Source organism: Podarcis liolepis (assembly GCF_965112155.1).
Source record: "Podarcis liolepis genome assembly, chromosome: 15".
NCBI lineage: Eukaryota > Metazoa > Chordata > Lepidosauria > Squamata > Lacertidae > Podarcis > Podarcis liolepis.
Window position 1 is genome coordinate 30,687,956 of NC_139566.1, and position 26,483 is coordinate 30,714,438.

Genomic DNA, 26,483 nt, shown 5'->3' on the forward strand with positions numbered 1-26,483 from the left:
ATTAGCTAAAGTGGTGCTTCAAGTTAAGAACAGTTTCAGGTTAAGTATGGACCTCCGGAATGAATTAAGTACTTAACCTGAGGTACCACTATATCTGAGAGGTGGTTTAGTGAGTGAGAGCAGGTAGCGGAAGTTATAGGTCTGGATAGGCACCCCATAATTGTAATTGACTGATACCATTTATGAAACCACACGCTTGTTAAACTGCAATAAATAAACAGAAGTTTATGTTCCAATTTAACCCTGACTGGACTCAGTATTGCACCAGGTAGGGCCTGGGTGGTGGCAGCGAGAAATAAAGTGGCGGCACAGGGATCAATAGACGGTGAAACGTCTGGGGACCCTGTGTGATCACCACACAGGGCGGTCAGTTTCCTTTAAATAAATAAAATAAATGAAACCTTACTGAATGCTTCAGTAGAGGATGTCTACTGAAGATGTTGTCTTAAAACAAACAACATCTTTGAAGTACATGGAGATGCCTTGCAAACACAGGAGGAGGGGAAAGGACTTATCGGCAGACTTCCAGTCACACAGCCATGGGACTGAGAGAAGATGAGGCTCCCATTTTCTTTAATTACACACATCTCTCTTTTTCGGTAGCGGGAAGGCGCAGCCAGAGCCAGGAGACCTGAGGGACTCTGGCTGCTCCTGCTGTGTTCTTTATTTCTCCTACAAAACTTTCACTGTTCTTCCCTTCCCTTCTACACCTCTCTTTTTAAAAAAAATTTAAATTTTATTTTTTATTCAAAATTATAACAAGACATATTATCCAAAAAACATATCATCCTTGTCCCCCCCCCATTTTTCCTCCCTCCCCCTCCCACACAACCCCACCCCCACCCCCACCCCACCCCCCGACTTCCCTCAGTTCCAGTCTTTGGTTTCTCTAAGAATGCTGTTTTCTGCATGTTACCCCTTCTATTCCTCTCTAAGGATGGGTAGAACTGTTTCCGTCCCTCATTTTTCCAGGCCAATATTCCACCTTTTATTTATTTATTGAATTTATATACCGCCCTATACCCGGGGGTCTCGGGACGGTTCACAGAATAAAATCAAGATATAAAACCACAAAATACACAATAATAATAATAATAACAACAACCCAATAGCCCCACCACCCACACAAAAAACCCACATTTTAAAAGGGCATAGGATGTAAATCAGATCAACCAAAGGCCTGGTTAAAGAGACCTTTGCATGGTGCCCAAAGGTGTATAATGAAGGCTCCAGGCAAACTTCCCTGGGGAAAGCATTCCACAGAATTGATGCTTTTGAATTATGGTGCTGGAGGAGACTCTTGAGAGTCCCATGGACTGCAAGAAGATCAAACCTATCCATTCTGAAGGAAATCAGCCCTGAGTGCTCACTGGAAGGACAGATCCTAAAGCTGAGGCTCCAATACTGTGGCCGCCTCATGAGAAGAGAAGACTCCCTGAAAAGACCCTGATGTTGGGAAAGGTTGAGGACACAAGGAGAAGGGGGCGACAGCAGTGGCATAGCGTGGGTTGTCAGCACCCGGGGCAAGGCAAGTAATTTGTGCCCCCTAACCCGTGGATTTGCGCCCCCTAACCCTAACCCCCAGATGTTGCGCCCAGTGCGGCCACCCCCCCTGCACCCCCCACGCTACGCCACTGGGCGACAGAGGACAAGATGGTTGGACAGTGTTCTCAAAGCCACCAGCATGAGTTTGACCAAACTGCAGGAGGCAGTGGAAGACAGGAGTGCCTGGCGTGCTCTGGTCCAGGGGGTCACGAAGAGTCGGACACGACTAAACGACTAAACAACAACAACCCCCAAGCTATGGACCTGCTCCTTCAGAGGACGTGTAACCCCATCAAGAGCAGACAATCTCCCATCCCTCTGTTCCAAGGAACCACCCACTAATAGTGTCTCAGTCTTATCTGGATTGAGCTTCAGTTTGTTGGCTCTCATCCAGTCCGTTACTGAGGAAGACACTGGTCCAGCACTTCCACTGCCTCACCTGCAGATGTAAAGGAGAAATAGAGCTGAGTGACATCAGCATACTGCGGACGACGTACTCCAAACCTCCGGATAATCCCACCCAGCGGTTTCATGTAGATGTTAAACAACGTGGGGATAGGATTGAGCCTTGTGGAACCCCACATTGAAGGTTCCATGGGGCTGAAAAGCATCTCCCAAGCAACACCCTCTGGTAGGTTCCAGTAGGACTGGAACCACCGCAAATTGGTGACACCCACTCCTAGTTCGGAGACTCGCTCCAGAAGGATACCATGCTTAATGGTATCGAAAGCTGCTGAAAGGCCGAGAACAATTTACAGGGACATGTTTCCTTTGTCTCTCTCTCTCGACAGAGGTCATCGTACAGGGCGACCAGAGCAGTTTCTGTGTCAAAACCAGGCCTAAACCCCGACTGAAATGGATCCAAAAAATCAGTTTTGTTATGTGTGCCGGCATGGTTGCTCATGAGCCAACAGGCAAGACCCCCACTGGTCTTTTCAAGGCTTTATTATCTGTACAAAAACATTCACATTGCAGAACGTTTCAATTCCATGTCTTGCTCAGTCACTAGCAGAATCTGGGAGTGGGCGGTCCTTAAACTTTCCCCGGCAGAGTAGTCTTTTGACCCCCATCCTACGCCTCCCCTCTCTGCGCGTAAACCGACTGCCTCCCCCCCCCCCCCGCTTTGCTCCTGCTCGATGCTGTGGCTCTCCCTTGCCTCCTCCGAGCCCTGCACCTCTTCCCCACTGGAGGCGTGGCTTCCCTCCTCCGCGGAGGAAGTGCTGCTTCTCACGATCTTTGGAGGCTCCCTGTAACCCAACTGCCCATCCACCTCTCCAGTGTGGTGTAGTGGTTAAGAGCAGTGGACTCGTAATCTGGGGAACCGGGTTCGCTTCCCTGCTCCTCCACATGCAGCTGCTGGGTGACCTTGGGCCAGTCACACTTCTTTGAAGTCTCTCAGCCCCACTCACCTCACAGAGTGTTTGTTGTGGGGGAGGAAGGGAAAGGAGAATTTTAGCCGCTTTGAGACTCCTTAAAGGGAGTGAAAGGCGGGATATCAAATCCAAACTCTTCTCTTCTTCTCTCGCCCCTGAGCTGATGGCAGTTCCCTGACAAGTTTCTTCCAAATGCGCCTTTGGCATCATAGAACTGTAGAGTTGAAAGACACCCAAGGATAATCTAGTCCAACCCCCTGAATTGCAGGAATATTCAGCTGGCCCATACAGGAATCGAACCCACTCCCTTGGCATTATCAGCACCATGCTCTAACCAGCTGAGCTTCTTTCTTTTTTTTAAGTCTTGGAAATTCAATTGTTTTATATACTAGTGAAAAGGGTTTGCAAAATGCGTTATCAACCACATTACTATAAAGCTGGCAGTCGCCACATGTAAACCTGTTGATAATTTAGTTGGAGAAGATGATCTAGCCGGGAATAGATGTTTCCATACAACCCTGAAGGAATAGCATCATTAGAATCCCGTAGCAAAACTAAATAGAGGAATGAATATTGTAAAGATGCTTGTGAGATGGGGAAATGTTTATGTTATTTTTTTATGCCCATGTTTAGTTTATCTAGTTTTATCTTTTCATGCATCTGTGAAAAACCAATAAAAATTAGGTTAGAAATCTTTTGTCAGCATTCCGGTGCAAATTGCTCTTTACAAACACATTTGTGCGATCGATACTCCCCCAATGTAATGGATTTTTTATATGTTGCTTTCACACAGTTATGCCCTCTTTAGGCACATTTTTCCTAATGTAAGTAATTTTGTACCCAGAATTGGGTTGGAGAACTGCATCACAACATCTGTAGAAGTATGGAATGCGGGGGGGGGGTGGCTGTACTTCAGTTGGTGTGTCTTTTTCAAAAGTGTGAATTTGGTAGGGTTGCATTAAGATCCACACCAAACCAAATTGCTTCCCCAAGCACTGTCATTGAAATCAATATTGATCCAGAGCAGATTCCAACATATAGTTAGCAGAGTAAAAACATAAACATGTTGCAGGATTCCCCAAAAGTAGACCAGAGGCCATTGTACAGTGGTACTTCGGGTTAAGTACTTAATTTGTTCTGGAGGACCGTTCTTAACCTGAAACTGTTCTTAACCTGAAGCACCATTTTAGCTAATGGGGGCTCCCGCTGCCGCTGTGCTGCTGCTGCTCGATTTCTGTTCTCATCCTGAAGCAAAGTTCTTAACCTGAAGCACTATTTCTGGGTTAGCGGAGTCTGTAACCTGAAGCGTATGTAACCTGAGGTGCCACTATATTTCATTCAGCAGAGCTTTACTGCTACTGAAGGCAAATGAGCATAATGGTCACAAATCCAATACATTCAGGATTGTCACTGTCCGTAAGAAATCCAGTTGCAGCAGACTTAACTTAAACTTACAATAAGTTATAGTAGTAGATAGGTAGCCGTGTTGGTCTGCCATAGTCAAAATAAAAAAAATTCCTTCCAGTAGCACCTTAAAGACCAACTAAGTTAGTTCTTGGTATGAGCTTTCGTGTGCATGCATGTGCATGTCTTTAAGGTGCTACTGGAAGGATTTTTTTTTATTTTGACAATAAGTTATAATAAGACTAAAACCTTAACACTAAGTATACTATGTACAGAACAGCATACCAGAAGAAAAAAAAGAGACAGAAAAGAGTGAAACCCAGACTCTCCTTCTGGCCTTACTTTTATAGTCAGCATGACCTTGACAGAAAGAGATAACAGACCCAATTTAAGCAAACTGTATTCAGCTTCTCTGAAGGAATAACCCAAACATCATGAACCTTCTGCTTCTATCACACAGAGAAGCTTCCAGAACCCTCATGAAGTAATTAGAATAGGAAAGATCTCTACACATCAGATCAATACTTTCTGCACTAAGAAATGCAAACTGACAACCAGTACTCTCTCTCTCTCTCTCTCTCTCTCTCTCTCTCTCTCTCTCTCTCTCTCTCTCTGATTTCCCCAAAGGCAAGAAAGAGTTCAGCTCAGGATCTGGGCCCTTTCTAGCAGTTGTGCAGTTAAGGCAGGCATAGGCAAATTCGGCCCTCCAGGTGTTTTGGGGACTACAACTCCCATCATCCCTGACCACTGGTCCTGTTAGCTAGGGATGATGGGAGTTGTGGTCCCAAAACATCTGGAGGGCCGTTTGCCTATGCCTGAGTTGAGGCCTGCAAATGAGGCAGTTCCTCCAGCAACATCAGCAGCCCTCAGCCAATTCCAGCCACCTTCCTTCCTAAAACCTGTCCAGGGGATGTCATTGCCTCCTAGCTCCCTCCTCCTTGGAAAATAAGAACCAGCTAGATCAAACCTACAACCCTTTTGGTCCAACATCCCATTCTCCCAGCGTTCAACCAACTTCCTGCAAGTAACCCTCAAGCAGGATGTGAGCACAGCATCATCTCTCCCCTCATATGACTTCCAGGAACTGGTACCCAGAAACGTTGCTACTTCCAACCATGAAGGCAGAGCATAGCCATCAGGACTCGTAGCCATCAATAGCTTTCTCCTCCATGAATTTGTTCAATTATCTTTTAAAGTGGCCGCCGAGACCACATAACACCTGACCTGGATGAACTACATTGGCTCCCAGTACATTTCCGAGCACAATTCAAAGTGTTGGTGCTGACCTTTAAGGCCTGAAATGGCCTCAGCCCAGTATAACTGAAGGAGCATCTCCACCCCCATTGTTCAGCCCTGACACTGAGGTCCAGCGCCGAGGGCCTTCTGGCGGTTCCCTCAATGCAAGAAGTGAAGCTACAGGGAACCAGGCAGAGGGCCTTCTCAGTGGTGGCACCCACCCTGTGGAATGCCCTCCCACCAGATGTCAAGGAAATAAACAACTATCTGACTTTTAGAAGACATCTTAAGGCAGCCCTGTTTAAGGAAGACTTTAATGTTGTTTTCTTGTGTTTTTAATATTCTGTTGGGAGCTGCCCAGAGTGGCTGGGGAAACCCAGCCAGATGGGTGGATGGGTGGGGTATAAATAACAGGTGATGTTGATGATGATGATGATCAAAGCTGGAGGCCCTCACTGCCTCCTGGAGGTCCCAGGTCCTGACTCAGTATGGCTGCTTCTTAGCAGGGGGAGGGCTAGAGCTCAGCAGCAGAACATCAGAAGGTCTCAGGTTCCACCTCCAGGTAGGTTTCTCTCCAGGTAGGGAAGGAACCCTGCCTGGAATCTTGGAGAGCTGCTGTCAGTCAGTGCAGGCAGTATGGAGCTAGCTAGAGTTTAAGGTAGTTTCCTAGGTTTCTCTCTCCCTCTCCATAGAAGCAACCAGGAAAAGCAAGTGTTGGATTTGGACTCAGCTCTGTTCGGCAGGCTGGTTTCCACCATGCTTGGAAGGTCATCCAAGAGGCAGTGAACCCAGAGAAATGAGCACAGGTAGCATAAGACTCTTGCACACACACACACACACACACACACACACACAAAAACACTGCCAACCCTGCCTTCTCAGGCTGCGACCGATGGAAGTAATGAGGAAGTTTGTTTTGTGCAGCAAGAACGGGGTGAGTTCCACCCTGTGGCCTCCTCACTGTGCACTTATTAGATATCAGTCATTCTGCTCCAGCCTTTCCCAGCTGGAGAAAAACCAGAGGAGCCTTTGATTCGTTTATTGGTTGGCGACAGCAGAGAGCAGAGACACAGGCAGGTAGAGATGTTGAGGAGAACCCTCAAGCAAATCCTTTTCATTCCAACTTTCCAAATTTTTGTTTTAAGTGAGATTTATCTTGCAGATCCAGAAATATTATTATTATTTTCTCCAGGAGGAAAGCAAGTTTTCAAAGTCTGTTAAACTCAGTTTGGCACTGGAAAATTGAAGCACCCGGTCTCAGGCTGAGGAGGCAGTGTCACCCGAGTGCAGCAGCGACCGTCCTCGCTTGTGATTCCCAGGACTTGGAATTCTGAAGCATATTGCCTCTGACCGTGGGGGATGGAACAGAGCCTGATCTTCCATTAGTGCTAAAGTCTGTCTGTCTGTCTGTCTGTCTGTCTGTCTTGTGGGATGTAACATAAGCAGTCAAGTGGAGCATCTCCACCCCCATCGTTCAGCCCGGACACTAAGGTCCAGCGCCGAGGGCCTTCTGGCAGTTCCCTCATTGCGAGAAACAAAGCTACAGGGAACCAGGCAGAGGGCCTTCTCGGTAGTGGCACCCGCCCTGTGGAACGCCCTCCCATCAGATGTCAAAGCAATAAACAACTACCTGACATTCAGAAGACATCTTAAGGCAGCCCTGTTCAGGGAAGTTTTTAATGTGTGACATTTTAGTGTATTTTTGGTCTCTGTGGAAGCCGCCCAGAGTGGCTGGGGAAACCCAGCCAGATGGGCGGGGTACAAATAATAAATTATTATTATTATTATTATTATTATTATTGAGTACAACACTTCCTGTTTGCCCAGAGTGGACACACAGGGGGGTATTACTCCAACTAGGAGGACTTCCTGTCACACCTGGTCTGGAGTTCCTCCCCCTGCATGTGACCAGGTAGGTGGGCATGACCCTGGAAGACCCCATAAAAGGGGCTGGTCACGCAGCCTTCTTCTTCTTCTTCTTCTTCTTCTTCTTCTTCTTCTTCTTGATGCCATGCTCTCCTGAAACTGATGTATTTTGCTGTCTGCTGGTTCTCAGCCAGCAGGACATGGGCTCATTCCCATATGGGATAAACTCAAACCCTCTTCTGTAACTCTAAGCTAAAGCCTGCCTTCAGGGATCCAACCGTGAACTGAATGTGAGTAAACTTATTGATAGAAGAAGATGTTGCAGAATCTTGGGCGCCAGAGATGGAGGGACTTTTGGCCCAGCAGGAAAATGAGCCTTTGGATTTGACAAATGAACTTGGAAAAAACCAGATTTGGAAAGACAAAGTTTGGATTGACTTGGAAATAGGGGGTTGGACTGACCCCCCTATGCAGGGATGTTTGGACTTTCCAAGTCTGGCAATGGGCCGTCAGAGGTTTGGAGCTGTTGGGACTTCCAATTTTGGAGGGAATTTGAAACATGTCTTAAAATACAACATGGAGTCTAGTCTGGACTATGGGAAAGGGGCTGATTTGTTGAAAAGGGTCAAAAACACTACCAAGCTGGAGTAACCACGAGTGAAAGGAAAATATGAAGAAGAGCTGCAGAAGGGACATGGAAGAGACTTGAAGGCCTCGGATTTAAGATCACCAGGTTAATGTGCCAGACCAATGGGATAAAAAGGACTGACAATCCCGGGACCGGGGGGAGGGGACGCTGAAAGAAGATTGGATTGTTTTTATTCTCTTTTTTTATTAGAAATGTTTTATGAACGTTGGAAAAATGTTGAAATGAAATTACTTGGCTCTTGTAAAAATGTTTAAAGAATTAGGTAAAAAGGTAATGGTTATGAGAAGCTGGTAAAAATAAGATTTAAGTTTTAAGTTTTAAGGTTTTTTTTAAGATAAGATGAAAATAGAGTAAGGTAATGTAATGACGGAATATTATGAATTATTGAAAGGATTTGCTGTGACAATTATTAATCAAGATACAAGAGATGGGAGGGGGAGGAGGTCATGGAAAGAAGATAATGAATGTGGAGAATTTGAAAATGATGGTTTTATTTTTTCTTTTTCTTTTTCTGCTTTTGTCTTTTTTCTTTGTAATTTTTTTCAATAAATATCATTTAAAAAAAAAATGAATGTGAGTAAACTTATTGTTACTTTTAAAAGAAGCTTTATTCTTTTTAGGAGAGATTAAAAGGGGACTTACCAGGAACAAAACCCAATTTGAACAAAGCCAGATTGGATTGCTTACGTAAAGAGATTCAAACGCATCTACCAACTAGCTTCCTGCTATATATTGGGGAATGCCACTCTACTGCTGACTCACAAGCGTGATTTAAGAAGGATGCTATTAAATCAATATATCCTCTCCTGGTATCTACATTCCCACATGTCTGTCTGTCTGTCTGTCTGTCTGTCTGTCTCTCATAGTGACTGGTCTGTAGAGCGCTTCCCTTTGACTGGCCAAGTGATGGCAGCTGGGAAGGCCAGTTCCAGAAGATGGAACATTTGACGAGGCCCCCAAAACTGAAGATGCTCCACGACTCTAACAGTGCTATCATCTCCACTTCGCAGAGAATATTGAAGAGTATCAGATGCAGTCCGAGACCCCACCAGCTCTACACCTTAAATGCAGCATCCTACCACTTCAAACAATTACAAAGGTAAAGGTAATGGGACCCCTGGCCATTAGGTCCAGCTGTGGCTGACTCTGGGGTTGCGGCGCTCATCTCGCTTTATTGGCCAAAGGAGCCGACGTACAGCTCCCGGGTCATGTGGCCAGCATGGCTAAGCCGCTTCTGGTGAGCCAGAGCAACGCACGGAAACACTGTTTACCTTCCCGCCGGAGTGGTACCTATTTATCTACTTGCACCTTGACATGCTTTTGAACTGCTAGGTTGGCAGGAGCAGGGACCGAGCAACAGGAGCTCACCCCATCACAGGGATTCGAACCGCCGACCTTCTGATCAGCAAGTCCTAGGCTCTGTGGTTTAACTCACAGCGCCACCTGCATCCCTTCAAACAGTTATGGCTTTCCCCAAATAATTCTGGGAGCTGTAGTTTGTTAAGAGTGCTGAGAGTTGTTAGAGCTCCCTACTTATCTCAGAAAACTATAGTTCCCAGAGTTCTCTGGGAAGAGGGATTGACTGGTTTTAAAAGAAGATTGGACAAATTCATGGAGGAAGGGGCTATCCATGGCTGGGACTGTAAGTAAGAGCCAGGGAGTGGAGTTGAAATCAAAGATGATGAGGAGCAAAGAGCACCATCTAGTGGTCATGGCATCAAACTCCACTGCCCTTCAGAAGGAGAAAGCCAACAAATATCAGCTGTCCTGTCATTGACAGCAAGCCTTTCCTTCTGTTTAAAAGTGACGGCTGGTGAAATGGTCCACCAAGCTTAGTCTACCCTCAGTTAGGCTCCACTGGTCTGCCTTCTTACTGACAACCAGCCCAGGGCGTGGCCCGGGCTGCCAGCTTCTTCTTCCTCCTTTCAGTATTGACACAGCAGTGAGGAGGAGGGAGAGAGAATTAGCTGCCTCCGGCCATCATTGGCTCTGCCAATGTTTTGTGTTTTGGGGTTTTGGTGTCCCCTACTGGTTTATTCCCTGCCTTCCACCCTATCAGTCCCGACGGGCTACAGAAGCTACAAATCCAGAAAGGAAACTACATGTGGATCCTTTGTTGTTCATGTGCAAAATAAAAAATGACCTGCTAACTTCTTCTTCTTTGGCGATCCCTCATAGCCGAGTAAGACTGTCTTCCATAAACACAGTCTTAACACTGAGTCCATAAGTGACTGTGGAGGCCAATTCTGGATCCACACGTCCTTCCACAGTGGGGACAGAGGTTTCTGGGCAGGAGTTGATCACAGTGAGGGTTTGCCAAGCGTGCCTTCCTCTTAGCACATTTCTCCCTTTCGCCCTGAGTTCGAGCGTCTTCAAAGCCCATGACACCTTTGGTAAAGGCTGTTCTCCAATTGGAGCGCTCACAGGCCAGTGTTTATCAGTTGTCGGTGTTTATACTACATTTTTTTTAGATTTGCCTTGAGAGAGTCCTTAAACATCTTTTGCTGACCACCGGCATTACGCTTTCCATTTTTACGTTCAGAATGCAGTACAGTGGTACCTCGGGTTACATATGCTTCAGGTTACAGACACTTCAGGTTACAGACTCCCCTAACCCAGAAATAGTAGCTTGGGTACTATTTTGCTTCAGGATGAGAACAGAAATCACGCAGCAGCAGCAGGAGGAGGCCCCATTAGCTAAAGTGGTGCTTCAGGTTAAGAACAGCTTCAGGTTAAGAACGGACCTCCAGAACGAATTAAGTTCTTAACCCAAGGTACAACTGTAGTTTCTTTGGAAGACAATAATCAGGCATCTGCACAACATGACCAGTCCAAAGAAGTTGATGTTGAAGAATCATCACTTCGACATTTTCCCCCTCCCACATATTTTCATTTTTCACTTCCCAATAGACAGTGAGCATTCTCCAAATGTGCTTGAGCACATGCGGTCTTCATGGTGATGTTTATTAATTTTCCTCTAAGGGTTTGTCTTCCTGATAATTTTTTGAACTTCTGCAAACCTGAGGGTTTACCCATGTTTGCAAATCTCTTCATCTCGTGTTACTGTTTTCACTACGTGAGCCAACAGCACTCACAGCCTGAGCATTGGGAATAACAGGGGGAAATGATGGGGCCAAAATTCCACTATATAAAAGAAATAAACTATCCAGAATGGGCTGACAGAATTTGATGGTGATGACTGCAATCCTAACCCTGTCTACCTACTAGAATATAAAAGGTAGAAAAGGGTAAAGGACCCCTGGATGGTTAAGTCCAGTCAAAGGCAACTATGGGGTTGTGGCACTCATCTCGCTTCAGGCTGAGGGAGCCGGCATTTGTTCACAGACAGTTTTCTGAGTCATTTGGCCAGTAGGACTAAACTGCTTCTGACACAACAGAACACCGTGATGGAAACCAGAGTGCATGAAAACGCCGTTTACCTTCCCGCCACAGTGGTACCTATTTATCTACTTGCACAGATGTGCTTTCGAACTGCTAGGTTGCCAGGAGCTGGGACTGAGCAACTGGAGCTCACCCCGTCACGGGGATTCGAACCGCTGACCTTCCGATCAGCAAGCCCAAGAGGCTCAGTGGTTCAGACCACAGTGCCACCCACATCCCACTAGAATATAAGGCAAGCCTGCCGGATCAGGCCACTGGCCCATCTAGTCCAGCCTCCTGTTCTCATAGTGGCTGACCCAAAGCATGTGAGAATCCTACAAGCAGAACATGAACACAACAGCACTCTGTCCACCTGCAATTCCCAAGCAACTGATAATCGTTCAGAGGCATAATGCTTTTGGCAGTGGAGGAAGAACTTGGCCACAATGACTAGTAGCCACTGATAGCCTTGAACTCCATGGATTTGTCATCCAAGTGAGCATGTCACCCCCTGCTTGCCTTTTCTCTAAACGAAAAAGTCCCAAGCGCTGCAGTCTTTCCTCGTAGGAAAGTCAGACCATCCCCTTGATAATTTTGCTTGCCATCTTGGCTGCCATATCCAGCAGGATCTGCTTCTGAGTACATCTGGTTAGGACTGCTCTGTTAGTTAGATTAAACGAAGGAAGCTAATTATTTAAGCTTGTGTTTATCTGCTGTCCAAAAATGGAATTTTCTTATTGGCCCAGTAAGACATGTTCTTATGAAGTCTCACCTCCAGACTGGATTATTGTAACTCGCTCTACGTGGGGCTGCCCTTGAGACTGACCCAGAAACTCCAGCGGGTGCAGAATGCTGTGGCGAGACTCCTTACAGGGTCCTCGCTGCGGGATCACATTCACCCAGTACTATACCATCTGCACTGGCTCCCGGTGGAGTACAAGATCAGGTTTAAGGTGCTGGTTTTAACCTTTAAAGCCCTATACGGCCTAGGGCCCTCGTACCTACGGGACCGCCTCTCCTGGTATGTCCCACAGAGGACCTTACTGTCTTCAAACAAAAACATCTTGGAGGTCCCGGGCCACAGAGAGGTTAGGCTGGCCTCAACCAGAGCCAGGGCATTTTCGGCTGCGGCTCCAAGCTGGTGGAACGCTCTGTCACAAGAGTCTAGGGCCCTGCGGGACTTGACATCTTTCTGCAGGGCCTGCAAGACAGAGCTGTTCCACCAGGCCTTTGGCCAGGGCACAGCCTGACTCCCTCCTTTGGTAATTCATCACAGAACTCTAGCCCAATGGTTGCCATCAATTTGATTTGAACTGCTTTTATAATGAAATGATTTTAGAATGTTGTATCATTTTACTGTTGTTAGCCGCTCTGAGCCCGGCTTCGGCTGGGGAGGGCAGGATATAAGGGGGGGGGGAATTATTATAATTATTATTCCACGGTTTAGATTTGACTGATGCATCGTAAACACCAATGCTGTTGGATGCTGAGCTAGATGGATCAATGGTTGGACTTGCCAGCAGACAGGTTCCTGTATTCAAGGGATGAACTGTAGCTCAATGATAGAGCAGCTGCTTATTATTATTATTATTATTATTATTATTATTATTATTAGTAAAGGGAGATGGGAAAAGTTTCTCTCAATATTTTATTCTGTTGCTCTTAAATATTATCTACACATAGTACATTCCTGCACTCTGCTAGGATGGTTAAAAACAGCCCAAAAATTGCAGTAGCTTGCAAAGTCTAAAACAGACAGGTCAAGAGGCCGCTTCCTGCCTAATCAGCTATTTGGAACTGCTGATGTTAGCTACAGGTCAGAAGGTCGCTTCCTGCCCAGCCAGAAACTGCTGTTAACCGATAAACCACTAGCAAGAAGTTTCCTGTTTTACTTCTGCTTAGTAATGCAAGAAGAAAACCACTAACAAGATGTTTCCTGCTTTACTTCTGCTTTTAAGTAATGCAAGATAGGAAGAGATACGAAGGGAAAAGCTTAGCTAACAAAAGAAGACACGTGCACAAGGAGGTGGGAGGGAGTGCTGGCTTAGCAGAAAGACAGAAATGATTTAGCAAGCAATATTTGCTAGTCGATTGGGGAAGTACGGCGGGTATAAGAAAGACTGTTGAAGTGACTTGCTTTACAGCCAGAATATTTTTAGGAATTATCCAGTTGGCTGTCTCTGAGTACAGACCTTGACTCTGTGCTCAGATCTCAATAAACTCTTAATCTCCAAAGAAGATTTCCTGGTACTTTTGTTCCCTCCGAGGTCCAAAGGGATGGCGTGGCTAATGGATCCCTAGGTAAATAAGGCTTCATCTCTCTGGGGGCTCGCCCGGGATCAGCCCCCTCCCCAAATACGGACCAGAGGGCCAGGCTCAACCAAGGTGAACAGCTCCGATCGGCGTTCGCATTTCCGGTGCACACCCTGCCAGTTTGTAGGGGGAGATTGCCACACCGTCCTGGAGCAGAGACATCTGGTTGAGGGAGAATAAGAGGACAGAACGGCGCCGAGGGGACAGGTCCGCAGCGGAAAAGGTAAGCCCGAAGGAAAGGGCTAGGGGCCCGAGGGAAAGGGCTAGGGGCCCGAGGGGCCAGAGGTCTGATCAGCCTCACCTGGTAGTTGGCAGTAAGAATGCCACCAGGAAAGGAATTGGTAAAGGTTTGGGAAAGGGAATGGGGCAGAGGGAATTGAGTGTTTTGTTGGCATGTTGTGTGTCAGATACTCTAGTGGATGAATTGTTGAATGAGGGCTAAGGCTTAGTGTCCCCTTGGCCGAGCGATTGTAGGATTGTGCATTTTCTGACAAACTGTAGCATGTGGAGTGTGAAAGAATTTTGAAACCCAGTTAGGAGGAGAGTATCTGAAAAAATAGGATTTGGAGCAAGCCAATGTATTCCTCTGGAATGCTTTTTAAATAACTGGAAAACAGCCACGAAGAGTGATGATTTGGGGATTCAAATTGAAAAACGGAGACTCAAAACTTTATGTGAGGTGGACTTGCCAACCCAGGGAACTGTGTGGCTTTGATTTGCAATTAATCAACCCCCTGTGGCAAATCAACCCCCTGTGGCAAAATATATTAAATGTCCACCCAGACCAGATCCCCTATATCTCTACATGGAAGACCAATGTAAAAAAAAAAAGAAAAGAATCTACCATGGCTAAAGTCTTGCTGTGACAGCAACACACAGAACAGGATTTGTACAGTGAAGCCTCTGGTGTTAGAAGACCCAGAAGATGAGGAGAGGGGAGTGATTAAGCCACCACCTTACACTCCACCAGCGGCCCCCTCCAACCCCCCCCCCCAGGCCAAAATCAAAAAGCACAGGGAGGTGCTGGTGTAGGGGGAGGAGGACCTGCGAAGGAAGATAGTGAGACGGAAGAAGAGGAAGATGGGGAAGATAACGAAGAGTTTAGGAAAACACTAGATGATATGAATCAAGGAAAGAAAATGTGAACAGAAAGACAGAAAAAGAGACTAAAAGGAGTTTGTAAAGCCATTTGAGGAAAAAGTTGGATGTAAGCCCCTTGTTAGTTGAGACAGCAGAATACTGCACCCCTGAAAAGAGGAAGAGATGGCAACGTAAGTGGGGACAGGCGGCGAAGAGAGTTATGTCTCACAGACAGTATGAGAAAACCAGGAAGGATCAGGCAGCTGGAGAAATGCCCCTTCAGAGGGTTTTATGATCCACCAGCCCCTGTCCCAGCTGGACAAGCGAAGGCACCACAGACAGCATATACCCTTTTCAAGTGCAGATGTTTGTAATTGAAGAAATCAGAACCCCTCTTTTGAGGAGAATCCAGCAAAGATTGTAAAATTGTTTGAAGGGATTTTTTTTAAAACCTATAATCCCACTTATGATGATGAACAATATCCCCTGGACTCACTACTAACTACAGAAGCATTGCTTGGCCCCTGCATGAGTCAACTAGGGGAATAGAGAAGGATCCTTTTATATGGGGCAGGGAACAGCAGCAGGCTTTTCAGGATCTCAAAGTGACATTACAACAAGCCCCAGTGCTTGGCATCCAAACCCCGAGAAGCTTTTTACCCTGTTCACAGATGAAGACCAGGGGGGTAGCCAAGGGAGTCTTATGCCAGAAACTGAAAAATTGGCAGCAACCTGTCGAATACTTGTCAGAGAAGCTAACCCCAACAGAACAGAGGTTGCCCCCCCCCCCCCGTATGAGAGTGATTGTGGCAGTGGCCACCCTACTCACAAAGGCAGATAAATTCACGTTTGGACAGGACACCAGCTGTGTAACTCCAAGAGGAAGGGCCAGATGCTGTTATTACATTCACGCCTGAAGTTTCAGGTTGCCACAGCCCTTAACCTAGCTACCTTATTACAGGTAGGAGAAGGTGAACAAGGGAGCTGCCCACTCAGTCTTACCTGTGCTTGTAACAAAACCCATAAACCAAGTGGTTAATATAATTGGAGCCACAGGTAAATCACAAAAGGCCCCGTTTTTGCAGTCTGTTACCTGCTGCCTAGGTGGCCAAGTAGTCCAGCACAAAATTTTTGTATATACCAGAGTGTCCCATTCTTTATTGGGCCGAGACTTGTTAACAAAATTACAAGCCCAGATTTCCTTCCAACCAATGGGGAAGTAATGATGACAACTGGACCAGCAGGAGAGTTTTCTTTAGAAATGCCCCTGTGAGACCATTGGTGCTTGAAAAGAAGAGGAGGGAATCCTCCCTGTTAGCCTGCTTCATGATGTTGACCCTGGACTATGGGTGGAAGATAAAAAACCAATACCCCATCCCACGACAGGCAGCTGAAAGAGTGTGGGTGCATTTGAAGCGATTGCTTCAACATGGAATCTTGAAACAATGCCAATCACAGTGAAACACCCCACTGTTGCCAGTGAAGAAGGAAGATGGTGGGTACTGCATATAGGCCCCAAAGTTCTGGAAAATAGGAAAGGAAGAACAGGACTTGAAAAAACCATTGACCCAAGAAACAGGGTCTAATTGGGAGTTCATGTTGCCCTTGGCTTTGCTTAGAGTCTGTAGCCTCCCATTGAAACGTATTCGCTTGTCACCCTTTTGAAGTGATGTTTGGGAGACCGGTTCCTTATGTGTGCATGCTTTCACCTATCCCTGCTCAAGATGTGGAATTGAACAATTATGTACAGTGTCTCTCTCGAGATTCTCTCTCTCAACCCAGGCCCGAACTCCTTGCGTGACCAGTTTGAGCCAAGTGACGAGGTGTGGATAAGACTGGTCCCAGGCACCACTGCAACCGTGCTGGAAGGGCCCATCTGCTCTCCACACCCACAGCTGTGAAGATCGCTGGCACCACCCCTTGGGTCCACCACATAGGAAAGCTGCTTCAGATTGGACTGTGTCTCAGCATCCTGAAGATCCCCTCCAGTGACGACTGCCTTGCTGATATCACTCCAGAGGCTGATATCTCTACGCACGGTGAAGAATTGGATGGGAGGGGTGCCCACAGGCAGCGCCCCCAACGTAGACATTTGTTCTCCAGCCAATTTAGAGGCACCACCAGAACTTTTGATATTGGTGCCAGAGCTCACTCCAGATGATGTGGAACCACGTTACACCCTTGATGAACAGCAGTGGACCAGCCAAGAAGGAGCAACGCTCCAGGAAGGACCAGACAGCCGTGTTTTTGTGCCCCAACATCTGGCCAGCACAATTGTAAAGAATTACCACGAGTCCACCCATTTGGGAGGCCCAGCTGCTAAAGCACACCTTGGGAGAATATTCTACCTCAACTAACTGCTGCTATATCCCAAAATGTGCCCTGTGCGCCAACCAAGAGACTGAGAACTATCACCCTTTGAACTTCTATATGGCAGGCCAACCCCTTTCGTCCGAGACATCCCCGCCGGTTTGGGGCAGATGGGAGATCACATCACCCAAGAACAAGTGCAATCCCTGTGTTTGTTGTGTGTGTTTGCTTTCTTTCCAGGTATTCCCTCGAGCATACACCTGCAGTCCCGCGGCAGTCTCGCTGAGCCGGTCCACCAGTTCCTCTGAGTGACAGCGTCTGGCGACCCCCTCATCCCCAACTGCAGTGAAAGTAGTCGAGGTGATCCCCTGGGTACATCACACGCATCTGAAGAAGGGTGTCTGGACTTGCAAAAGAAATCCTGCTGACCCTCTGAAGTTGATCATCACCTTGTGTCTGACGCTACCAGGAAAAAGCGTTGGACCACGGGCAACGCGATCCTGCGACTAATCATCACAAGGACAGTTACAAAGACTTTCTCTTTTCTCTCTTATTTTCTTTATTGACTTGCTCTATGTCTTATTGCCCTGACCCTACCGAACCATACCGCCCTTATTGGCCTGCTGACCTCTGCTACGACTGGTTCGTCTTGCCAGTGGTAAGAGATGGCGTGCTCCTTGGCTATTGGAAACTGGGGTTTGATGAGATTACCGTATTGAGACACCCCACTACCCCGTTGTGGCTCCTCTCCCACACCACTGACCAGCACGCGTGGACAGTGCTCTTACGGGAAGCTGCAGAGACGATCGAAATCTATCTAGTTCTGTACCGCTCTTGCTGTTGTGGGAGGGTAGTCAACTGTTATCCGGAAGGTAGAGCACTGTACCAACCTCAGTTGATAGAACAGGTCCTACTCTTAACCCAGATCATAGATGGGACAGAACCTATCTTAATGCAAGTATTGCAGGGGTGGGAGCCTTAGCCAGGTGTGCATTGAAATTGCTCAACAAATGCCAGTAAGAATCGCCACCCCAGGATTTCAGCTTCCATATGCTCTGGTCACTAGGGAGGCAGCACGAGAGTTCAATCCACCCAACAGGGTTAATAGAAAAATTGACCCACATAGTGGGAGCATCAGCTCACCGGTGGGCTCTCATCCTTGAGGCTCAACAGGTAGTCGGGCACAAATATCAGTGGGCTCTTCAACAATGAGCACACCCCCTGAATATTGGTGGGAGGAACCATGGAGATATTGGGTTTGGTGGGTAGGAGTGATATGTACCGCTCTTGTCATATGGATGCTCTCGTATTTCTGTTGGCATGAACGGTATCGTATTTGTGGGAAGAATAGGCCCAATAATGCTTCTATTGCTTCTTTGCTTCTGTATACCCTGCTTAATGCAATGCCTGCAACATATGATGGGAAAGATGATGTCTCGCATGATGGGACCTCGCGTGATTGCTGTAATGAGAGAATATAGACCCCTACCCCAGAACGAATCTAAGTAATAGATTGTTCAAAAGAAGAGGACGGAGTAAAGGGAGATGGGAAAAGTTTCTCTCAATATTTTATTCTGTTGCTCTTAAATATTATCTACACATAGTACATTCCTGCACTCTGCTAGGATGGTTAAAAACAGCCCAAAAATTGCAGTAGCTTGCAAAGTCTAAAACAGACAGGTCAAGAGGCCGCTTCCTGCCTAATCAGCTATTTGGAACTGCTGATGTTAGCTACAGGTCAGAAGGTCGCTTCCTGCCCAGCCAGAAACTGCTGTTAACCGATAAACCACTAGCAAGAAGTTTCCTGTTTTACTTCTGCTTAGTAATGCAAGAAGAAAACCACTAACAAGATGTTTCCTGCTTTACTTCTGCTTTTAAGTAATGCAAGATAGGAAGAGATACGAAGGGAAAAGCTTAGCTAACAAAAGAAGACACGTGCACAAGGAGGTGGGAGGGAGTGCTGGCTTAGCAGAAAGACAGAAATGATTTAGCAAGCAATATTTGCTAGTCGATTGGGGAAGTACGGCGGGTATAAGAAAGACTGTTGAAGTGACTTGCTTTACAGCCAGAATATTTTTAGGAATTATCCAGTTGGCTGTCTCTGAGTACAGACCTTGACTCTGTGCTCAGATCTCAATAAACTCTTAATCTCCAAAGAAGATTTCCTGGTACTTTTGTTCCCTCCGAGGTCCAAAGGGATGGCGTGGCTAATGGATCCCTAGGTAAATAAGGCTTCATTATTATTATTATTATTATTCAACCAGAGCTCACCAGAGCTCAGCTCCAGCACCTTTTAGGTAGATGCCATTGCCATTCTAAGGAAACAAGTGAGAAGTTCGTGGTGAGCTCCAGAACCTCTTTTTCTAGAAAAATAGCACTTATTACTATGGCTGCTGTTGTTAATTTAATTTATATGTGACCCTTTATCACAAGATCCCAGGGCAGTGTTCAGCATTACATTTAGTCTACGTATAACATATAACCTACCAGGCGCCATTGATTTCATCCCCAAATTTCAAAGCTAAATCATCTCAGTTGCCACTTGCAGCAGTGAATCTTTCCCATGCTAATATTTTTAATATTTTTTATTTTTTGAGCACCCAAACCCTTCCTAGCAAATACCCACCAATTCCAATGAGATTATATTGAATCAGCTCCAAACTTGTTGACTCAGGTTGTTGGTGGTTTTCCTCCTCCTCCTCCTCCTCCTCCTCCTCCTCCTTCTTCTTCTTCTTCTTTAAGTAATAGGCTCCAAGTAAAAAAAACCAACACTCATATCTTGCTTGGCAGAGAACAAATGTGTTTGACGGTAGGAAGCAACGCCATCCCTGCTGAGCTACAAATTGAATGGCACTGCAGAGAAAATACTGCACGCTCATTTCATTCATCCATCCATCCACCCCCCAGTGACGCCAGGGAGCTCAGAGATAATAGCCAATGGATTCACAGGAAGTGAAAGTGAAGGACAAAGGGGGTGAGAGATCATTAGGGTCACTGGGGGGCGTTGGGGGATTGGGCACTGCTGAGCTGTTTTTTTAAAAAACGTAACTAGCTTTAACAAACTAGCTGTGTGTCTGGAGACAGTTGGAGGGTGGATGGCAGTTAACAGATTGAGAATGAATGCTGACAAGATAGAAGTACTGTTTTGGGGAGACAGAGGACGGGCAGGTGTGGAGGATTCCCTGGTCCTGAATGGGGTAACTGTGCCCCTGAAGGACCAGGTGCGCAGCCTGGGAGTCATTTTGGACTCACAGCTGTCCATGGAGGCACAGGTCAATTCTGTGTCCAGGGCGGCTGTCTACCAGCTCCATCTGGTATGCAAGCTGAGACCCTACCTGGCCGTGGACTGTCTCACCAGAGTGGTGCATGCTCTAGTTATCTCCCGCTTGGACTACTGCAATGCGCTCTACGTGGGGCTATCTTTGAATTTGACCCGGAAGCTGCAACTAATCCCGAATGCTGCAGCTAGACTGGTGTCGGGGAGTGGCCACCAAGACCATATAACACCAGTCCTGAAAGACCGACATTGGCTCCCAGTATATTTCCAAACACAATTCAAAGTGTTGGTGCTGACCTTTAAAGCCCTAAACAGCCTCGGCCCAGTATACCTGAAGGAGCGTCTCCACCCCCATCGTTCAGCCCGGACACTGAGGTCCAGCTCTGAGGGCCTTCTGGCAGTTCCCTCACTGCGAGACGTGAGGTTACAGGGAACCAGGCAGAGGGCCTTCTCGGTAGTGGTGCCCTCCCATCAGATGTCAATGAAATAAACAACGATCTGACTTTTAGAAAGCATCTGAAGGCAGCCCTGTTTAGGGAAGTTTTTAATGTTTGATGTTTTATCATGTTTTTAATACCCTGTTGGAAGCCACCCAGAGTGGCTGGGAAGGCCTGGCCAGATGGCGGGTGGGTTAAATATATTATTATTATTATTATTATTATTATTATTATTATTATTATTATTGACAAAGAGAAATAACAGAAAAAGGTGCAACACAAAAGCTAACACGACAAGAGAGTTTCCGACCACACTGTACTCAGTCCCTGGTTTTGAAGTGCCCCTTCACTGATCCCAGCGCCACCTCCAGCTCAAATCTCTGCCAATGTTTAAAATGGTCATTTTTTCCCTCTTAGTACTTTTCCGCCCCTGCTTTAGTCAAGTCCCTGGCTGTTGTTGAACACCACCATTTTCCTCTCAGTCAGTGGCGTAGCGTGGGGGGTGCCAGGGGGGCCGGCCGCACTGGGCGCAACATCTGCGGGGGGCGCGCTCGCTGCCTCCGGAGTTGCCAAAGAGCCTCGGGCGCAGGCTGTAGCGGAGCCGCATGTCTCGCGGAACCGCCGAGCTGTGCGCGCGTCCGGGCTGAAGGCGCCCGGCAGGCAGCGGCTCTCAGCGCTCGCCGCGGAGGACGCGCCAGGCACCCCTCCTCACAGCCCCGCCTCCGCCGGTGCTGCTGCAGCTGCTGGGCCGTTGCATTTTCCTCGCCTCTCTGCCCCCCTCCTCCTCCGGGCAAGCGGCGTCGTTTGGGCGGCAGCGCCAGCGGCAACTCGCAGGTTAGGGGTTGGGGGGGCGCAAATTACTTGCCTTGCCCCGGGTTAGGGGGCGCAAATTACTTGCGTTGCCCCGGGTGCTGACAACTCACGCTACGCCGCTGCTCTCAGTGTCTCTCCATCCACACTTTACTCAAACTCCAGCCATTGTTTGTAGCAGGTGCTTTTCCCCCTTTCGGTATTTCTCCTTTCACTGTGTATTCCAACTTCTCCCTCTTCTGTTCCTAAGCCGCCTCGCTTGAGAAACATCAAGGATGTAGAGCCTTCAAGTATTCCATAGGTCTTTACTGAAAACCTCTGCCCTTGTTTAAAACTGCCATTTCCCTCTCGGTTTCTCCCACCCCAACCTTATTCAAATTTGGGTCGTTGTTTTAAATCACCACTTTCCCCCTCTTAATGTCACTCCCTTCTCAGCCACTGCTGTTTCACAACCTGCCTTCCTTTTTGCTCCCCTGACTCCATGCAAATCCAATAGCGGCTGCACAATGACATCCTTACGTTTTTATTATATTGAGAGATAAAAAGAAATATAATGCTCTTAGTACTTATTGACACTCCACATTTCCTCTGCTATATTTTTTGGGATTATTTGTCCTGTGTCATTCATATTTGCTCCAATTGTTGTTATTACCGTATATGTTTGTCTTATTTCATGGTTTTTTTTTTAATCATTTCGTATGCATATATATTTCATTACAAGTGTGAGATTCAATAAAATGAGAGAGAGAGAGAGAGAGAGAGAGAGAGAGAGAGTGCATAAGTATTGGTCATTGACATTCATTCCAAGTATCTGGAGGGTCAAAGATGAATGCTCTTCCATTAAAAAATATATATGTTTCTATATCTGTGTCAAAATTAGAAACAGCTAGCTTAACAACCAGAAGATCTGGGAGCCACAGCTGGCAGACACCATGCAAGAAAGAAAGCTAATGTTTGTGGTTCAAGTGGTGGTGCACTTTAATTTCTCACTTAGAAATGAAATGGTCTCTCAGGGTAGTACTTGGGCCAGAAATATTTTATTTTTAACCAACTGTTTATCTCTTCCTGAAAGTAAGGGTCCAGTCCTTCCGTGTATGTGTGTGCGCGTGTGTGTGTGTGCATTTGTGTGTAACTCCACAAGTAATATCCAAAGATAGCCCTACACAGAGTACATCCATGACAGACCTAGGCCTATTAATTTCAATGGTTCTATTCTGAATAAAATATAGTTGGATATGTGTGGAAAGGGACAGACATAAGGCTCAGTGGAGTTCTCCTGCGTTCTTAAGAACATAACAATACAGTGGAACCTCTATTTGAGACCATAATCCATTCCAGAGGTCCGTCTGGAGGTCGAAACAGGTTGCTGGGAGAGGTGCTGTTGTGCACAAGCGTGAACGGTGGCAAACCCACCGGTTACTTCTAGGTTTCCTGCGGTCATGACTTGGAACAACCGTAAGAAGAGGCGGTGGTAAGTAGAGGTTCGACTGTAGTTGTTTAGTGCAAGACACATGCTTTAGTTAAAATGGGTAGTTTTTAGTTGCATCCTTGCTTGTATCTTGCTATATACATAAAAAGGTAAGGTCGTCATCACACAGCTCCCACTGGAGGATTGGCAGTGCCACATCACAGTCCTGGATTCTCATGGAGGAAATTTCAAGAGGCCAAGAAAAGCGGGATTAGCATGGGGTGGGGAAACTCTAGGCAGATTGAGGGGAATGTGACCCTTTCGATCACACTGGGCACAAAGCCTTGGGTGTGCCACCAGGGCTGCTACAACCATAATATGTAATGAAAGGAAAGGGCGCTAAATTTTGGCATTGCACAGGGTGCCGCTGAAATTTGGGACCCCAAGGTCTGCTACTACTCTAGGGGGTTAATGTGAGGGGTGGGCAGGGGGTTAGTGAGTGGAGTCAGCAAGGGCACAGTCACGTGCATGTCTGTGTTCCAAAAGCAAACTTTTTTATTTCTATTTTCATTGGGTTGTAGTCACCTAAATTCTACAGAATTTGGAACTGGGATTATTAGTAAACCTAAATTCATCCTCTGAGTGAGGTTACAGGGAACCAGGCAAAGGGTCTTCTCGGTAGTGGCGCCCATCCTGTGGAATGCCCTTCCATCACAATGTCATGGAGATAAAGAACTATCTGACTTTTATAAGACATCTGAAGGCAACCCTGTTTAGGGAAGTTTTTAATGTTTGATATTTTATCATGTTTTTAATATTCTGTTGGGAGCTGCCCAGAGTGGCTGGGGAAACCAAGCCAGATGGGTGGGGGTATAAATAAATTATTATTATTATTATTATTATTATTATTATTATTATTATTATTATTATGTTTTAGATGCTGTGGCCCTCACGAGCAGGTGGGGTGTGTTAGACTGCTTTTTATGTATACACCTGTTTTTAGCTTTTATTTGTTTTAGTTTTATATTAGTTTAAACTTTTGCATTATATTGTAAATGGCTTTAAGTTTACTGGTCATTTTAAAAGGTGACTAATAAGTGCAATAAATAATAGCAGTCATGTACGTCAACTTCCATGGATCTACTCTGAGTCGGACTAACGTGGAATATAACCCACTATCATTTCTGTTGGAATAACACACATTTATTATTACTGTTCTCTATTTGTTTTGTTTTTGATTACCAGCTTTCTGTATACTGCGATCCTTGAGTGCCCTTCGCCATAGCTGAGAAATCGGTTCAGAAAAATCGCCTCCCATCAGCAAATCAGAGTGACTCCAAATCGACTTCCACCAACTGCCCCCTTAAATGGCTTTAATTGGCATATGTGGTTGATTCCCCTGTGGGGGCAGTTGCATCACTCTGGATTTACACCCAACCTGAGTGAAATATCCTCAGAGTCGAGAGTGGATTTCATGCTCTTTATTCAGCTCATAGTGGTGAGGAGGGATGAAAGTTCCCCCAGAATGCCTGCTTTATATACATTATTTACACAATGGGCCCCACATGACTGGCTAATTCCGGGATTCACCTGTAGGCCAATCTGGTTGCGGATTCACTTCCACCTGGAGCTGGATTGGGTGGCTCCTGTGGACCAATCAGGCTGCTGCATTCTGAATCCTATTGTTCTAGGACCAATCAGACTGCTGCCTTTTGGATCCTATTCAACTCAGTACATAACACTGAGAATCAAATCCACTGGAGTCAAGATGTGTGGCCAATTTTACATTGACATGCACACACTGTCAACGACTTCAGCATGGACCTCAATCCCAATGCACCAACATATTCCTGCCTTTTGCAACAAGCATGGGCACATGCTGGAATGATTCCAGCATGTGCCAAGAGAGACGGCCATGTGGCCATTACAATGTGGCCACAGATCCAGTCTGAATATTCTCAAGGCTTAGGTGTGCATGCTACCTGCCATGAATCAGCCCTCTGATTCATTTAAAAGTATCTCCATCTCTCACACACAGCAGCAGAACCCATCAGTGACTCCTGTTAAATATGGAGGAGAAGACTTCAAAGTTCTGGCACAGGGACGCCTCTCTTTTAGCCCATCTGCAAATTACAAAGCACGGCGCTTAATTGAGATTGACACCCAGCTGAGAACGAACAATGGCAGCCCAGTCCGGAATTTGAGGGTGGTTTTTCTGTCTCGGTGCAACAGCGTCAGGAAGCGCTGAGGAGCCTCAACAGAGTTGGCCAAGGACCAACAGGTGTCTAGAGCAAGGTGGGTCCAGGTGGGAGATAAGGGGTTGCTGAACCCTGGTCTAAACTGCACTATTGACCAGCAATCCACCCACACTTTGAGAGGGTCCCTCCAACTCGTGATTTTTTTTAGGGGGGGGTATTCAGTTCAGTTCACAATTCAAGGCAAACTCTACCCGATTTGAACCAGACCACAGCCACTCATCAAAATTTGCACTTTTCCAGCCAGGTAACATGTATTTTTTTTTAAACACACACACACACTAGAGCAAAACGTGCCTTAAAATGCATATATTTTGTTTTTTTAAAAAATATTTGGCGTATGAGGAACCGGCTTTGCCAAAAAAAAATGTTTGTATTAGGTAAGGTTACAAAGAAAAACGAGGATATTGACACTAACACGAATTCTCACGGGGACTGAGAATTTTGTTTTGTTTTGCTTTAAAATGTAAATTGATGGGGGAAAGGTGGAGAGCGGAAGGGAAGACTGGACCGAACCGAGAAATTGAAATTTGACTAAAGCACCCATCCCTAACCACATCCATTCAGAAGAGAGATAAAGAGCATCATCTCTCAATGACCAGCTCACCTGCTGTGCCCGCCTGAATGACAAAAGGCAAAGTGAGAAAAGTTATCCCAGGAAGACGCAGCATCCTCATTGCAGCCAGACGGGTCCTGGCAGTCAGGAGACTCCCCGAGGGATGTGATGCGCTGGAAACCCCAGGCAGGGGGAAGGATCCAGCAAGCGGTGTCCTCAAGTCTGTCTTCTGCGCCCTTCTTCTTCTTCTTCCTCCTGCTGCTGTGGAGAAAGTCCCCGGGCATCAATCCCCCGACCGGAGGAAGCTCCTTCTACACCAGCCACGGGAAGCCGGGGAATAAGGGATCTCCAGCGCCGGCTGCTGTTAAATATTCATCGCAAGGAGACCAAGGCTGAGCGCTTAACTCTTTGTCTCCTGACAAGAAGCAAGGCTAAAAATGAGGGGCAACAGGAGGGTTAACCCGCACTTGAAAAAGAATGTATATTTGCCAGCCCTGATATCTGACATCAGGGGTGGGAAGGAAGCGATGCCAATGCGATCAAAAGGATCTTACGGACAAGAAAGGCTTGCTATATCCAACAG

General features: G+C 46.5%; 1 protein-coding gene across 2 annotated transcripts in view; it reads right to left on the reverse strand.

Moving 5' to 3' along the window:
• LOC310695095 (carbonic anhydrase 15-like) overlaps positions 1-26,220 on the reverse strand; it is a 55,811-nt gene extending 29,591 nt beyond the window's left edge. For both annotated transcript variants that reach the window (XM_083479071.1, XM_083479070.1), the window contains exon 1: positions 25,952-26,220. In XM_083479071.1, the coding sequence (XP_083335197.1) occupies positions 25,952-26,021 (70 nt within the window). In that variant the 5' untranslated portion in view covers positions 26,022-26,220. The remainder of the gene's footprint in view (positions 1-25,951) is intronic.
• Between the last annotated feature and the right edge of the window lie 263 nt (positions 26,221-26,483).